Genomic DNA, 17,919 nt, shown 5'->3' with positions numbered 1-17,919 from the left:
GAAGACGACATATAAAATTTCCGTCTTCAGAGACAAATCCCATCGTTCCCGTCTGTGTGGGTCGCCCCTTTGTACATTTAATCTTCCTAAGTTTAGTGAGTGATTCACAGCTCCTGACTGTCAGTGTAATCCGTGTCTGCCGGCAATGAAGATATTAAGTGATCATTAATAAACATGAGGGATGTCAAGGTCGTCGTGTTTCACATTCGGTGACTGTTTGCATCGCTCCCAACCAGAGCAGATGAGCAATTACAAGACACCCTGCGACCTTGTCATCTCTACAGTCTCCACCAAGATACTAAAAATCCACCTTTAACATAACAAGATTCCAAAAATAGTCGCTAAATGTTTCCTTCCCCCACAACCTCCATTACTACATAACATCCTGTATTCAGGCCTAGACGGACAACGCATTGGTCAATGTCCGTGACCTGGAGCACGGAAAAGAGCGAACAATGGTCAAATCTATAAAAATAAGACTCTCGTAAATGGTCAGTCTTCACATTAAAGGTGAACCTTCACCATCATCTTCAACTGTTTGCATGTTTCAGTAAACGCTGCTCCACTGTTTCTGAAGCAGTTGGAATTTTTGCTCTCGTCCCCACCGTTCCTGAGCAATCACTTGTTAGTCTCAGCACCCAATAGGCTACTTGGGCTTCCTAATGTTAGCTGGGCTGTCCTGGACTGGAGTAGGTAGTCAGACTGCCCATCTGACAGTAGGAAGCCTAATTAGCATATTGGGTTCTGAAAAACAGCACTGATTACTCAGGTATGGCGGGGGCTAGACAAAAAAAAAAATTGTCGGAACCAGCTATTGAAGGATGGAAATAGTGTGTGTGTGTGTGTGGGGGACACGACATTGGACCTTTCGCCATCTCCAACCCCCCCCAAAAAATAAATATATATATTACTCCTTCAACCAATGTAATATTGAATAGCACAGACAGAGGATGACCAGGGGGCTCTTACGAGTCACTCAGCGATAAACCATTTTCTAAACTTCGGGCCGTTCCATTAATCTTCACTTCGAAATTTTTTTTTTTTTTACAGGAATTTCCAATATAATAATAATAATAATAATAATAATAAGTTCCACTTATTTGTGCCCAAATCAGCCCCACCTGTACATGTCGGGTATTGAACTTTATTCCGATTATTTGTTTTTTTTTCCTATCATGCTTAAAGGGGCTGTACACGATTAAGCCAGGGCTACATGGTGGCCACCAAACATGGTTTGTCAATGTAATGGCAATGAGACGTTACAATAGATGCAGCCATTAGATTTCATGACGCAATGAGAAATGATCAATTTGTGTGACCCAAGTCCCTGCGCAGGCCTAGCCTAAGTAAAGTAAGCCTTTTTCTCTCCAAAAACAGCGCTGTGCATTTCAATGAGTTGCTCCGCCCTGAGATTGCAGTACCACACTAAACCAGTAGGGTGCTGTTTTAACTGGGCCGCAGTAAAGCCAGAGGAGATCTCAAAGTTTAAAGGAATTTTCCAGGCTTAAGGTCAATCAATGGAAGATCAGTAGGGGGCCAACACCGGATCAGCTGCCTGAAGCTCCCTGAACGTCACTTCCGCTTCACAGGCCACGTGGCATCACATTCATCTATCACGTGGCCTGTTTGCAGGTCAGCTCCGTTCAAGTGAACAGCCTATGGGCTCCCACCGATCTTCAATTGATGGATAAGGATAGGTCATCAATTAATAAGCCTGTAAAATCCCTTGTGCCATTATATACCATCTCCGTGCAGTCTGCCAGGGTGCGACTAATTGGTTTGGTCCCCAAACCCCATTGGTCAAAGTGCAGCAAAGCTGGTATACAAGGGATACGGGAACAGCCCAGATGACTTCTTTAGTCCACAGTGGATGGGGGTCGTGTTCAAGAAGCATCAGGCTCTACACGCCTAAGATTTAGGAAGTCCTAGGAAGAGATTCTGATTTTTTGCTTTGGGTTCCCTTGGGTGGACAGATCAATACAAAACCAAGAACCTCAATGCACAAGTTCCATCCCAAGGCGCCTTCCTGGCTCAGATGACCTACCATCAAGGTGGTAATGCTCCTCGCTCTCGGCATCGGTCAGGGAATACAGCTCCTTCAGAAGCAGCGGGTATTTCAGGATGCGCTGGATGGGTTTGATCAGGTAGGACTCCAGGGTGTACGAGTGCTGCTGTTTCGGGTTCTGAGCATCCAAAAACGCTTTGAAATTCTGGTCAGTCTTCGCTGCAATGGTAAAGGAGATCAATTACACATTACATTAAGGGATGTCTGGGGAATCGGGGAAGAGGAGACGGGAGATAATAAGATTATACCGTCCAGGGAATATGTCCTTGGTCTAATTAAAACATAAAATCCGCCTTTGATCCTGGAAGACCTGGAGGATCGGCGCCGCTGCTGCCTGCCACATTTATCTACAGCCTGCCCTATATACACACTTGTATGTATTCTGCCGCCGGCATCATTATAGCAGCAGAGGCGGCCATGCTTGTGAAATCGGGAATATAGGTCACGAATGAAGCATAAATAATCTCCGAGTGAGGGGGCATTTACAGGGCCACCAAACTAAGGGGACAGAGCAATGACAAAACAGCCGGGCAACTGGGTCTCTGGCACCAAAGTAAGACAGTGTTCACATGTAGGAATTTGATGCTGGATTTAAGTAGGAATCTGTATGAAATTGCTCTCAATTTCAATGGGAGGCAGTAACTTTTTTTAAAATTATTATTATTGAAATGAATGGAGGGCAGAAAATACACCAGAACCAGTATATAATCCCAGGCCTGCAGATAGATAGGTTACTGTCACCAGAACCAGTATATCACCCCAGCCCTGCAGATAGATAGGTTAGTGTCACCAGAACCAGCATATCACCCCAGCCCTGCAGATAGATAGGTTAGTGTCACCAGAACCAGTATATCACCCCAGCCCTGCAGATAGATAGGTTAGTATCACCAGACCCAGCATATCACCCCAGCCCTGCAGATAGATAGGTTACTGTCACCAGAACCAGTATATCACCCCAGCCCTGCAGATAGATAGGTTACTGTCACCAGAACCAGTATATCACCCCAGCCCTGCAGATAGATAGGTTACTGTCACCAGAACCAGTATATCACCCCAGCCCTGCAGACAGATAGGTTAGTGTCACCAGAACCAGTATATCACCCCAGCCCTGCAGATAGATAGGTTAGTGTCACCAGAACCAGTATATCACCCCAGCCCTGCAGATAGATAGGTTAGTGTCACCAGAACCAGTATATCACCCCAGCCCTGCAGATAGATAGGTTACTGTCACCAGAACCAGTATATCACCCCAGCCCTGCAGATAGATAGGTTAGTGTCACCAGAACCAGTATATCACCCCAGCCCTGCAGATAGATAGGTTACTGTCACCAGAACCAGCATATCACCCCAGCCCTGCAGATAGATAGGTTAGTGTCACCAGAACCAGTATATCACCCCAGCCCTGCAGATAGATAGGTTAGTGTCACCAGACCCAGCATATCACCCCAGCCCTGCAGATAGATAGGTTACTGTCACCAGACCCAGCATATCACCCCAGCCCTGCAGATAGATAGGTTATAGTCACCAGAACCAGCATATCACCCCAGCCCTGCAGATAGATAGGTTACTGTCACCAGACCCAGCATATCACCCCAGCCCTGCAGATAGATAGGTTAGTGTCTCAAAAGGGACTAATGTAGAAAGTACTGGTACAGCTATAACAATCTAACTCTAGATTGTGCTCATCTCCTGGAAGACAACATAACTCCAGCTCAGATATATTCATAGGATTGAGTTGCAATACCAGGTACAGCCACAGCAAAGTATGGCGCTAAGTGACTCCTTCAGTTGCAGCATTGTCAGGAGTTGGACGCTCACCAATCTGAAAAACCTCATTGTAGAGGATCCCATGTAAACCTGGCCATATTGGTTGTCACCTTTGAAAGGGATGCTCAGTAAAGGGTCACTAATGGCCACGCTACAAAACCAAAAAACTGATTTCTCATCAAGTCAATAAGACACCAATGACAACAATTTTGGCTGCAGGTCTCGTAGGCCTTTCTGTTTTGTAAGGTGAAACTGAGCAGCTGCCGGCGCCATCATTAACCCTTCGTATTTGTGTAGAATCTGCTGATAGGATCTCCAGGACGATTATTTTTTCTTGCGTGTGTCAGCGAGTGTATTATTAATGTCCTGAGAGCCGCGCCGGCCTCCATTTACACTGTAAATAAGCAGATGTTCTAACTAATCGTCACGTTGGCATTTAGAGGGCTCCGTAAAAACCTGGAGACACAAAGTGGCCTTTTAATATTTAATGCCACATAAAAATAAGCCTCATCTGCTGCTTCTCCCACTCATTGTGCTAATGTGATAAAAACCGGGCCTGGAAGACGCACAAAGAGCCCCGGCTACGAGGTCATTAAAGGCACAGGGGAACGATGGTTGCCCATTGCAACCAATCACAGAGCTGCTTTCATTTTCCCAAAGCCATTGGAGCAATGTAAGCGGATTTCTGATTGGTTGTATTGTCCAAGCAAGCCAATTTTCAGGCTTTTTTGCCACGCTCGTGGAAACCATGACCCACGTCATACAAGTGTGAATACGGCTTTAGATGGGTCCATAATCTTGGAAACTGAATGTGATTATGTATTTGTGACATATTAGATATCAATTTCCATTTGCATTGTCGTGTGCTTCACCTGCAGGGAGATCTACACCAGAATTGTTGGAAAAGTGGCGAGAATTGGTGCAAATAATGTGACTTTTTATGCCTTGCTCGCCAGAAATGAAGGGCCATCAATATCAGATTGGTGTAGGCCCCACTTCTAGCACCTCTGCTGATCAGCTGAATGAAACGGGTGCTGGTGCGTCCCCTTCATTGTTTATCGGACATGGCGTCCATACTTGTTAGAGTGGTGGAGTCTGGTACTGCAGCTCAGGCCCATTCAAGTGAATCAGATTGTTGCCCATAGCAGTGAATATCTCATTGTTTGCTAGGGACCACAGAGTCAAGTTTTTTCCTGTTTACATTATTTTGGGGGGCAGGAGTCGTCTAGGAGACAACAGTTTCTAATGGAAACCTGAAGCCTTGTGAACCAAGGCCTTGGATGGTTTCCATAAATGAGGCCCACGGCCACCGAAAACAGATGGGTGTCTGAACGTCGTCATACCAGGTTCTAAACTAGAGACATTGAAGGGGTACAATAGGTCAGTAGACACGGGGCGCCATACGTTCAATATTTAATACAGTTTAATTGAATTTTTTATGTGTCAGACTTACCTTTGACTAATACTTTCGGGACCTTTGTGTGACTGGCGCAGAAGGCACTGTACAACTTGAAGCGGTCAGCGTAATACAGAAAAGATCCTCCCAGGGAAAACAAGACTTTCTGCAAAACAGAATCAACGTCCATCGGTCAGATCCAGGGACTGCTGTATACGGCCATGTGTCTATGGTAGCCATGCTTAAAGGGGTTGTGCCATTACAGTCACTTATAGGGGTAAGAGTCAGATCATGGGGGTTGCAATCAGGAGAACAATAGCCCCCTTGAATTCTTTACTGCACTTGTGTGGCCGGAGCTCCATTCACTTCTATGGGGCAGCCAGGGCGACGGCAATCTCTAGAACCCCATAGAAGTGGATGGAGATCTGGTCCGGCACATGCATCGGCACTACATTCACAGGGAGAATTCGGGGTACTTCCGGTTTCCCTTTTTGCAATAGCAGACAACCCATAGACATGTGGGGAACATCTATAAGGCAGCTATTAAAGAGAAGTCAGAATTTTTGATCATAGTTCAGAGTACAGGGGAAACTCCCGCATTACCTTGAATTGGTCTACTTTCTCAAGTTTCTCCAGGTCTGGTACCAGCCTGACCCCGTCTTCCAAAGTCTTAAGGAACTCTACTTGAAATTCTACCATCTCAACCAGATTGCCAAAGAGCACGTCAAGCTGCAGGGAAGAAAAAAAAAAAAAAAAAGCATAAGAAAAACAGGGGACCATTGTCGCTTCTGTGTTACACCGGCCATATACAGATAGAGGGCTGTCCGACAATGCCGATAGCTAACACATTAGAAGGTCATTAATGGGGGCAAAAAACAAGGGGTCCAGAGGACTCTGATGGAAGGTTTATGGCTAGTAGTATAACTTCACATGCCTAGAACTAATGGAGACTTCTGTCCACTATTAATGCTATGAAGACATTCTGCAGCAGCTGAGGTCTGTACTATGACGTTCTGCAGCAGCTGCAGTGTGCATTAGGTGGGTCAGTTGTCCAGGATTAGAAAAACACTGCTGTGAAATTCCAGAACAGCGCCCCACCTGTCCAGCAGGTTGTGTTTGGCATTACATTGAAGTGAATGGAGAATGAGCTACAATACCACATAACCCGAGGTCAGGTGTGACAACTTCTAGAAGAAAACAGACAGGTTTCTTTAATCCTGGACAACTCCTTTATGATATGCAGCAGCTGAGGTGTGTATGATGATGTTCTGCAGGAGCTGAGGTGTGTATTATGGTGTTCTGCAGCAGCTGAGGTGTGTATGATGATGTTCTGCAGCAGCTGAGGTGTGTATTATGATGTTCTGCAGCAGCAGGTGTGTATTATGATGTTCTGCAGCAGCTGAGGTGTGTATTATGATGTTTTGCAGCAGCTGAGGTGTGTATTATGAGGTTCTGCAGCAACTGAGGTGTATATTATGATGTTCTGCAGCAGCTGAGGTGTGTATTATGAGGTTCTGCAGCAGCTGAGGTGTGTATTATGATGTTCTGCAGCAGCTGAGGTGTGCATTATGATGTTCTGCAGCAGCTGAGGTGTGTATAATGATGTTTTGCAGCAGCTGAAGTGTGTATTATGAGGTTCTGCAGCAACTGAGGTGTGTATTATGATGTTCTGCAGCAGCTTAGGTGTGTATTATGATGTTCTGCAGCAGCAGGTGTGTATTATGATGTTCTGCAGCAGCTGAGGTGTGTATTATGATGTTCTGCAGCAGCTGAGGTGTGTATTATGATGTTCTGCAGCAGCAGGTGTGTGTTATGATGTTCTGCAGCAGCAGGTGTGTGTTATGATGTTCTGCAGCAGCTGAGGTGTGTATTATGATGTTCTGCAGCAGCAGGTGTGTATTATGATGTTCTGCAGCAGCTGAGGTGTGTATTATGATGTTCTGCAGCAGCAGGTGTGTATTATGATGTTCTGCAGCAGCAGGTGTGTATTATGATGTTCTGCAGCAGCTGAGGTGTGTATTATGATGTTCTGCAGCAGCAGGTGTGCATTATGATGTTCTGCAGCAGCAGGTGTGTATTATGATGTTCTGCAGCAGCTGAGGTGTGTATGATGATGTTCTGCAGCAACTGAGGTGTGTATTATGAGGTTCTGCAGCAGCTTAGGTGTGTATTATGATGTTCTGCAGCAGCAGGTGTGTATTATGATGTTCTGCAGCAGCTGAGGTGTGTATTATGATGTTCTGCAGCAGCTGAGGTGTGTATTATGATGTTCTGTAGAAGTAGAGGTGTGTATTATGGTGTTCTGCAGCAGCTGAGGTGTGTATTATGATGTTCTGCAGGAGCTGAGGTGTGTATTATGATGTTCTGCAGCAGCTGAGGTGTGTATTATGATGTTCTGCAGCAGCTGAGGTGTGTATTATGAGGTTCTGCAGCAGCTGAGGTGTGTATTGTGATGTTGCACAGAAGCTGAAGTGTCTATTATGTTTTGAAGGAGGAGAGGTGCCTATTGTGACAATCTGCAGCAGCTGAGGCGTGTTTTGCGATCTTCTGCAGTAATTATAAGGTTCTATTACATCTAAGAATAGTGATAACAATATAGCGGTGTCTCGCTAGTACAATGGTCCGGGTGTAACATCAGGATTTGACGCTCAGACAAACTATTTACAGAATTTCCCCCGGCCTGTATAATAAAGTAACACCAAACTATCCAATAAACTAGAATAATAAAATCTACTTGTACAGGTGAGATAACAGGATTACGATACCTCGTCTTGTGTGAGAAACGTCTCCTTCTGCAACGGTTTAAGGTATCGTTCCATGAGACAGTTGAGGTCCTGAGCGAAGAGAAAGACTTGGATTAGTCTCCACAAATCACAGCTGGCCGCACACGATGGAAAGGGTTAAACGGCTCTCCATCGCTCGCCGAGCGGCTCCGGCACACAGGCAGATCCATTCCTAACACTCAGCTCTGCCAAATACCTTGACATAGGTGCGCTCCGTCTCCAGCAGCTCGCAAATAACCTTGCGCAGTTTGTCGGCGTCTGTTAATTGCCTCATGGTCGCGAGCTGGGGTCCGGTGAATTCCGAGGGGCTCAGGCAAGAATCTGGAGAATTCATCTCATTGAGACTGCGACAAAAGGCTGCAACCTGCTCTGTGCTCTGCAACGAGAGGGATGTTATATAAGCGATCGGGAGGCAACGTGTTGTCACTTTACAAAGCCGGGATGGCACATATGGTACATGCACCGCCACAAGAGGAATCTATATAGACACGTATACCGTACCTACACCGGTCACAGCGTGCGTATGTATGTATACCGCTACATGGCCGTCTGTCAGATGATATAGGATGTACATCCTATAGGATTAGTAGTGTCTGTATCGCACACACTGCCTCATTACCATATCACAGGCACAGATAGTAAAGGGGGTGGTCTCCTCTAGTCCGTCTCCTGTCATGGGCCCTATTACAACCCTTTGAGTTAACAAAGGGGAGTCTCTAAGGCAGCGCCCCCTCCCCCTATATTACCATAGACATAGTTGTTTTGTTTTTTTTGGGGGGGGGGGGGGAATCTTATCATTTGTGAATTATTTTTGATGCCTTAGAATTTGACTGATCTGCATCGGAGACTCTGGACAAAAAAAAATCTCCTGCAAACCCAACTTTTTTGTCCGGCAACTTCAGTTCCAGTCAATGGGGTTCCTTGCGGTCTGTTTGCTGTTTTAGAGGCAATTTTTCTTATCCTCCAATTGAGCAGAAGAATGGACATCTCCCCCCCGATGTGAACTAAACCTAACACCCATTTGTCTCCAACCAAAAAACACAACTTGAGCCTTGTATAAAAGCCTAGTGGCATGACACCCTATTGGTAAGTAGAACCCATGAGACCCTTCATCAAAACCCCATCCCCTTTTGGGGCATGGCATACCCCTTTTTGCGACGTGGAAACAATATGCGCCAGTCGCGCCTATATCTGTGACATGACCAGCATATAAAGTGCCCATGTCATATAGAATATGCCACCGGGCTCGGGAGATTCGCCCAATGCTCCGGACACAGACGGGTCGCCTCACAGTAGTTCCAGGACCACTTAAAGACTTGATAAATGCTCCCAAATTGTCTATTATAGGTCACAGGCCCATGGTCATGTCTAAGTCATAGATTAGATAATATAGTATATGTAATGGAGTTATAAGGGCCATGGTCTGACGCTCCGGCAATATGACATGTACTGAACTCATGCACCAAATTTTTTCAGTATAGATCCAAAAATCAGAGATACAAGGAGGTACAGTATGGGTCAAGAGTAGCCACAGGTACCATAATACACCCAATGTGCCTTGGCCCTAAGAGTAATCAACTTGGTACTCAAGCTTCCATAAATGATGTTGAGATCTGTACCACACGGCTGCTTTATTTCCACAAACAGCGCCCCCCTTGTCCACAGGATGTGTGCGGTATTGCAGTTCAGCCTCACTTGAACAGAGTGGAGCTGCAGTACCACCTACAACCTGAGTAAAGGGACGACGCTCTTTTTGGAAGAAAGCAATCGCATTTTACATTTCTGAACAATCCCTTTAAACAAGGATGTACATTTTCTATATCTTCTAACATACATTTATATAAAAAACTGGGATCTTACAGATTAATCCAATTTCTTACGGATTGGATGAATGACTTTTCATAAAAAGGGGAGATGGATTAGATTGGGGGGGGGGGGGGTTGAGATTGTGGTATAAATTGGTATTTTTTGGTATGGAGTGTAGATTTCCAGAATTAGAAAAACATGACTACTTTCAAGCAGAAACAGCGCCACACCTGTCCAGAGGTTATGAACGGTATTGCAGCTTAGCCCGGTTCACTGTAATGACAAAACCAACCCACAGACAGGTGTGGCGCCGTTTCGGGAAAGAAAACAGCCATGTCAAAGTATAAATAGTATAATGTCTCTAACAAATGATGTCGGATGAAGATGGCGGGGGTTTAATCTATAGGCCATCCTGGGGCGTACAACCGAACTTATTACAAGACTGCCACTATGTGCAGGTATCACGTCCGCTGCCAAATAGCAAGTCCATGGAAACTGTGCAGAATGATTACTTGCAAAATATCTATTGAAAATAAAAAATTTTTACAAATTTTTTTGAGCTACACCAAAGAATAAGCCTATAACCTAGCAACATCACGTCCGACTAGGTAACCTTGAGTTTCATTACACCCGTGTCATCACAATTTTCCCTCCGCTGTAAAAGGGAAAGATTACACGGATCCCGGTTACATCTGCCAACACACATAGCAATTACGCCAATTCAGGAGCCGGCGAGAAATCGGCTCAGCAAGCTCCCGTGCACATCCATTGTGTTCCCTGCACCTTTTATTACAATGGATGAACGACTTTTCATAAAAAGGGGCGATGGATAGGGTGTGGGGGGGTTCTATATACGGCGTTTGCCATCCTCGTACAGACTCCCTTTCCCCCCCCCCCCCGCCGGCGCTCTTCATCAGGATGTGTAGGCACAGAGTCACCTAGCAACTACATTGCAGAATTTCTCCCAGAAACTCACATAAGGAATATACAGTAAACAGAATCTGCGAGGACATCGATTTTAATTGCAAATGGATCCGACGCGAGAAAAAAAAAAAAAAAAAATTTCAAAAAGATGCGAAGAGGAATTCTTTATAGTATTATAATGGCGTTCGGAGACGGAATAAAGAGTCGGCTTTCATGTAGGCGCGGCAATCTTCCTCTTTTCACACTGGCTTATGATATAATATGCGCAGTTAATCACGGAGTCGGCGATGCGGAGGTGCGTTGGCGAGCGAGTATGTTGGCTTCTTGAGTCTGAAAACATTGGCTCTGAAGGGTGTTCTTCAGAAAGGAGCAGCCGGCTTGTAAGAAATGGAGGCATTAACGCCGCGGAGGGCGGCAATCATCGGAGACCTGTTTAGAGGTTCGTGCTGGTTAATCGGTTCTACGGGGAAAGAAACATATATTGCATTGAACTTGGAGGTGGGGGAAACCTTAGTGGAACGCAACGGGGTCACCTCATCCAGTTGAAGAGCTTTGACGTCAGAAAATGGAACCTGTTAAGAGTAACTACTCTAAGGGGGTTATTGGGGACAGCCCACCGCTGCCTACACCTTCTCCAAAACCTTTGGCTTAGGAAGAATCAACTAACAAAAAAAAAAACTGGGGAATGGTAATGGCCTGTACGGTTTCTAATTTGCCTTATAAGCCCCCGAGACGCGTTAGACTTGTGCTGACCTCACGCAACGGATTTGGTGGCATCCATAGATCTAGTAATAAATAATTCCAACTGGCAATGGCCGACCCCATTGTTGTCCCCACCACAAGTACTGCACCAAAAGATGGAGCAGACCGTAGACATGAGAAAAATGTTGGCCCAAAAGGGAAAATTTATCAGCAACGAACAATCTGTCAAAGTTTTGACCAGTTAGATGTTTTTTGTTGGTAGTGGGCCATAACCTAAAGTCTTAGGCAGTTTTAGTTTTCTCTGTATGGGCGATTCTACATCTCAGATCCCCTCTTCAAACCTATAAAAGGCAAGATCCGGTTCTGATGGACTCAAGTTGTCCATGGAGTCATTTTAGCGACTACCATGTCATACCGCAGAGTAAGGACACATGCTGAGAAAACAAGGCTAAAAACTTCTGCGAGAGGGGTCGCCTACGGATGAAAACTGCAGTATTTTCTCCCATGATGGTCAAAATCGGTACATTTCCACAACACGTGGCCTTGAACCTTGTGCTCTATGGGCAAAAATCAGCTGTTTGTCTTGGATGTAAGAGCCTGACACAACATTTAGATTCTCATGATACAATATCTTTGGGCTTCATTCACACATCCACATTGGGCGGACAGGTGCAATTTTTTTTTTTTTTTTTTAATCCACCGATAGTCCATGAGAACAAAAGGACATACAGTATGAATAAATTAATTGAAATTAATGGATTTGTATGTTGTTCATGAAAAAAGTGGCCACTAATCTTGATGTCAACTTCTTTACTGTTCTGAGTGTTTTTACAAGTGGCTAAAAAAGAAAAAAAAAAAAAAAAAAAGAACCAAAAATATTCAAGTTCATGGTCTCCTTTTCTGTGCTACAAAAATGACCAGACTCGATAAGACCGTGCTACAACCTTGCACAGGCCGAAGATCGCAGGGTCACACTGCCTTCATTGTACTTGAACTGAATGTGGTCGCATTGTGACTAGGGTTGAGCTATCGGGATCGGAAAAGATCGGATTCCGATCAGCGATAGAGTAGATTTCACGATCGGAAGTCTGATCCTGATCTTTTTAGGCGGGATCGAGGTCGGAATTTATTTCCCACGCTTTGCTACTGGCCAAGCATTGTGAGAAAAGCTAACACTGTTAGCTAGGTCCCATAGGAATGAATGGATGCAGCCGGCACACAACCTGTGCCGGCGTCCGGCCGCTTAACCCCCTGCGCCCATTCATTCTAATGGGAGACTAACTAACATCTCTAGTAGCTAACACTTACCTGCACAGATCGCTGCTGGTTCGGTCCCCGCGCCTTGCTGCTCCCGCCTCCCAGGTTAGTGTTACAGACCTAGGAAGAAGGTTGGGCTTGTGGCTTAGGAGAGTGTGGGTGGGTATTGGAAGGGAAGCATTCACATCTCCCTGCCCTGTACCTGCCCACACTCTAAGCCACAAGCCCCGCCTTCTTCCTAGGTTTGTGACCCTAACCTGGGAGGCGGGGGAAGCGAGGAGAGAAGAGGAGAGAGAACAGCAGGGGTCGGACCAGCGGCAGCGCTTCTGTGCAGGTAAGTGGACACCAGGGGGGGCTAAGTAGCCAGAGGAGTTTTTTTCAATCACTACACAGCGTGGAGTCTAAATTAAAGCGTTCAATTTTTAGACTCCATGCTGTGTAGTGAATAGGATAGTTTTTAAAATCCGATCTTCGATTTTTTAAAAATTCCCATTGACTTGCATTGGGATCGGGTTCAAATGAAAAATAATCGGAAATCTGATTTTAAAAACGATCCTGAAATCTCAAGATCGGCTCAACCCTAATTGTGACTCAAAAACAAAATTGTTAGTAACCCATCAGGTTCTTGCAAATTTTGTGTTTGTGTTTATGTGACCATTGAATACAGCACGACAATGCAATTCTTGTTTGGTCGATGTGTCTATAGCCCACTGTGTAGACCAAGCCCAAATGTACATTCTGGAGCATAGCATTCCCTGCATTGTAAGGGAGAAGTCCATGGCTCAAAGAAAACTACACAAAAAGGGGGAGAAAAAACTAAAATAACAAATCTCATGCAACCGCAAAAGCATGGCTTCCCGAAACAGCGCCACCCTAACTGATGGACAATAACAGGTACTGCTCAACTGTTGCATTATACCTGTCTGCACGCTATATTTATTAACCCCTCCATCCCCATCCTTCAAATTTGATTTTGTGGGGGTCAATCTGAGGAGACTACAGGTGGACTGAAAATGGTACCACTTCAATTGCACTGGTTTTTAAAACCTGTGAAAAAAAGCATGGTGCAAACAGAGCCATACAAAAACAACTGGTGCAGACTGGGTTATTACTTCCCTAGTCTGGTATTATGAGCAGCAGTGTATTTTCTCAATGCGATAAAAGTTGACACTGATTTTATACACAACATGGTCGGCACTTCAAATACAATAACTTTACTCTTATCAACGACGACTGTCGCGTAAAATGGGATATAATGGATAGAAATGTGAACCGTTCCGGCCGCAGAGTCCTTCAGTAGTCAAAATATAAAAACTTGCAATGAGGTTTGCATTGTGTAACGTGGGTAGACTTAAAGGGGATGTCTATAAGGAAAACCTAAGGCCTCATACACAAGAGGGTTCTGATTTTTGTAGTGGAATGCATTGGGATGACATTGACTTTATTGGAGAGGGTCCACTCCGTTCCATTGTCATGGAGCTGGATGAGGCATGCTACAGAGTTTAAGGGACAGAACAGAGCACGTCATGTGCACAGGACCCAAGGAGTAAAAGGGTTTTCCTGAATTACAATACTAAAGGAACTATCCGTAGGACACCAGGTCATCAGTAAATGGTCAATGGAGTTCTGACACCCCGCCGATCAGAAGCTTAAAGGGGGCGGAGGCACCTGGACAAATTAAAGCTTCAACATGACCAATGAACTTGCCGTCACTGACCTAAGAGGAGGAAGCAATGCTTGTCCAAGAGTTGGGGCATCTTCAAAATGCTGATCAGCCAGGGTGCTGGGTGTCAGACCCCCACATATTTGACATTAATAACCCATCATTAAAGGGGTATTCCCACGTCGCATACTCACCAGTCTTTACTGCTGTAAAATCTTCTTTCTTCCTGGTTGCTTGCATCATTTGGTGGGCGGGGTTTCACATGCAACCTGCCGTTTAGCTCCACCCCCAAATTCGTGTGTAGTTCCGCCCACCCATATTGGACTATGAAGTACAGGCAGCAGCAACACTTGACTCATGAACAGCTAAGTCAGGGCTTTGGCCACAAAGAATTGAATAAAGTAAGATAGTGGACAAACAAAGCAGTTTTGCTGAAGCAATGTATTTAGGAAAAGTCTTACATCCACATTAACAAGCATTATAGATAGGATCCTTGTGATGGGACAACCCCTTTAAGGATATCCACCACTTAGCCACACTAGGACTTGACTATAAAGTCCATTGTCTATGTACTACATCTGCCAGGTGGTCACTGGTGCTCCAGCAACAGGACACCCTTTTATCCATTATTAAAGGGGAACCCCTACTTACAGGGACTGGTCAATGTGGAGACTATATGTAAACGTATAAGGGAATATTCGGAGAAATAATCCACATTTAGACCCGTATCCACCTAGAAAAACAACAACAGACCAAGATCAACAATGTTATGGCGTAACGACTGCCAAGCCGAGTCTCTCCTTCCGTCTGCACAATGCCAATCTGCCTTCAAAGAAAAAACAGCAAAATACTCCAAGTCAGAGACAACTGCTAAAGAGATATGACCTAATGAGTAAAGCCATTCATGGTTGTCAGCAGCTAGGGCCTAGCAACCAAGCTGTCTCAGGCCTACACCTCAAAGCTGAGAGCCAAGAAGGAGCGAGGAGGCTCGGCATAACCCAAGCTACATGTTATAGCTCCTCTAACCGTCTTAGGTACGACAGGGAAAAGAAACTATCCTGAAAAAAAAAGAAAATAAATTCCATTCAGTCCTTCTTCAGGTTATCCATCATAGTCGTAATTGATCAATCACAGATCATTTCTTTCCGACACATCGGTCATTCTGCTCTTCCCCGTCCTATTATTTCCTCTTTGTTCTGAGGAAAAAACAACAGCAATCCCCAGTAATCATGGCTTCCTAACCTGTAATCCTCTTTTCTCTAGGCTGCGGAAAACATCGCGGCACAACACCTGGCTACCTTAAGATGTTGGAGAGAAGAACTCAGAACTGTGCAGAGACGGGAGAGGAGTCCATGTAATGCCACCTTCTCGGTGAAGATACTGCATCTCCTTAAGTCTCTGTAAACTTCCTTCAGAACTAGACAATGGTCTCTGGTGGCTTCCTGAATGCTATTTCTGCACTGATTCACCAGAAGAAGGAAACAGGTCAACAACCTATGAAGGCAACTTTAAGGAGGTGGCTTCCAAAGATAAGGGCTTCTTAAAATCGTTGATGTCCTCTGAAAGTCTAGGCCTCTGTATTTGGGTTTCCTGCTTGGATGCTTAGTTCCTCAACGTTCACCAGATGTTCGGTTTCCTGATCGTGAAACCACTTGTGTACCACGTGTTGCCTCCGACTTAAGTTGGTTTTGTGTTCCTTAAAAAGATACGCCTAATAAAGGTCTAAGTGAAACCACAAAAGTTCTATTGCTTGATCTAGAGATGCAGAGTAGTGTGACTGATGGCCTTCCATGTTTTCTACACAATGCCAGTAAGAACCCAGCTTTGAGCCAAACGGCACGGCACAGGACACCACCACCAGATGTTCTTGGAAACCTTCTCTGGAAGTAACAAGGAATTAATAAAGGGCCTGGATCTTACCCCATCAGGTTTCCAAAACTGGATCATCGAAGTCGACCTGTGTATAGGAAATCCTGATATACCGTATAGGGGTTTTATCTCTCAACACATTCATTGTTTAACAACTGGGAGGGTTTTACATGTCTTGACCATTGAATGGGGGAGTCTTCGTTGTCGGAAACCCAACAGAGAATGCAAAGCGGAGTCGTCCGTTTTAGCAGTAGTACTGATGGTCCTTCTCTATTATAGAAAATCGGAGCCAATAGATAAAGTAGCATAAACCCACCTGGATTGTTTGGGGTTCCAAATGTCTGTGCCCAAAAAGTTGGGCGTTTAACATATAACTGGACCCATATGATGTGCATTGGTGGTCTCCACGACCATCACATCCAAGCTTCTCCATTCACGATCCAGTGACCCACCGATCTAGTATAGGGTTAACAAATTACGCCGAATACCCCTTTAATAGAAGTAAATAGTAATCGCTACCTATTCGTTGTACGGTAAAACCTCTCCATACACCAACACTTTAAAACAACTCCCTCAGAACAGATTTTCTGTGACCGTTCTTCATCTCTACCATAAAAGCCATCATCTTAGAGAAGACCACTCCATAGAAGACAACATTGTAAAGCAATTTTGGATGGTTTTCTCCTAGGGGTTTTACCCATAGCTTAAGGAAACCCCAGACTTTGAGGCCTCTCACCAGTATCTACCCTAGTGGGCCAACTCCCATGGGCCCTGCAGGTAAAGCATGGATATCTCACATTGGACTTATAGGATATCAATGTGCTTTACATCATCCATAAGTCCGATCATTACCAATAAATTCTCTCTGAAAGCATCTTACAATCTCAAGTGAAGACGAAGAGGTCAAGTCCCACGGATTTTGAGAATAAAGGAACTTTAAGAGCTGCACCCTCAGTTTTTTGCACAATGGTGCTCCCAGCCAAGTGAATGATCGTGTCAAGACCACCACAGACCAAAAAGTGGTTCTCCATTACCGTACTGTGGTAGGGATACCCCTTAGGGGTGGATATGGTCTCATTAGTTATGTTCGTGACCAGTCATGATGGATTATATTCTGCAGAAGATGGATGTGCCGCAGGTTTCTATAAGACTAATACTCAGGGGTCAGGCCAGTGTGTACAGTAACTGATCTTACACTTCAAAGCAGAAGTGATTCTGTCTAGTAATACAACAAAAACATTCCTCCCCTTCACACATGTCTGTACCGGTTCCCTGGGAACTATTCACACATTACTTCTTCCATTACATCAGCTGATGACACAGGACCTGGGCACTAACCTTAAGAACTCAGCAGGATTCATAGACAAGCAGATTATATACTCGAAGACAAAAACTATCACATCCAGGAGATCCTCAGATATGTTGTAAAAAAAGGAAGGGGCTTGAGCTGCACCCCCTGCCATTAAAGATCACGAGCACACAAAACACCTAAAGCACTCATTTGCAAATTCTGCGAGTCTTGGTCCCTTGACCAAGGTCCCCCATACACTGCCCGAATGGCCATGAATGGTCAGGCCGCCCCCGCTTCTATAGGGAACATCTACACCTGGATAATTTTAGCCTATACATTGCATTTCAGCTGAAGGATCGGTGTATCTATGGCAGCGCTGACTTCACTAACCTGTCA

The 17,919-nt window shown here is 44.9% G+C and overlaps 1 protein-coding gene across 7 annotated transcripts in view; it reads right to left on the bottom strand.

Annotated features, from left to right (window-relative positions):
* Nucleotides 1-17,919, bottom strand: part of TIAM1 (TIAM Rac1 associated GEF 1) — a 216,644-nt gene that overhangs the window by 11,575 nt on the left and 187,150 nt on the right. For all 7 annotated transcript variants that reach the window (XM_075263432.1, XM_075263435.1, XM_075263433.1 and 4 more), the window contains 5 exons: nucleotides 8,208-8,387; nucleotides 7,994-8,062; nucleotides 5,832-5,957; nucleotides 5,286-5,394; nucleotides 2,045-2,224 (listed from right to left, as the gene is read on the bottom strand). In XM_075263432.1, coding sequence (XP_075119533.1) covers nucleotides 2,045-2,224; nucleotides 5,286-5,394; nucleotides 5,832-5,957; nucleotides 7,994-8,062; nucleotides 8,208-8,387 — 664 coding nt within the window. The remainder of the gene's footprint in view (nucleotides 1-2,044; nucleotides 2,225-5,285; nucleotides 5,395-5,831; nucleotides 5,958-7,993; nucleotides 8,063-8,207; nucleotides 8,388-17,919) is intronic.

The sequence above is a fragment of the Leptodactylus fuscus genome, chromosome 2 (assembly GCF_031893055.1).
Source record: "Leptodactylus fuscus isolate aLepFus1 chromosome 2, aLepFus1.hap2, whole genome shotgun sequence".
Lineage (NCBI taxonomy): Eukaryota > Metazoa > Chordata > Amphibia > Anura > Leptodactylidae > Leptodactylus > Leptodactylus fuscus.
This window is presented reverse-complemented; position numbering and strand designations above follow the sequence as displayed.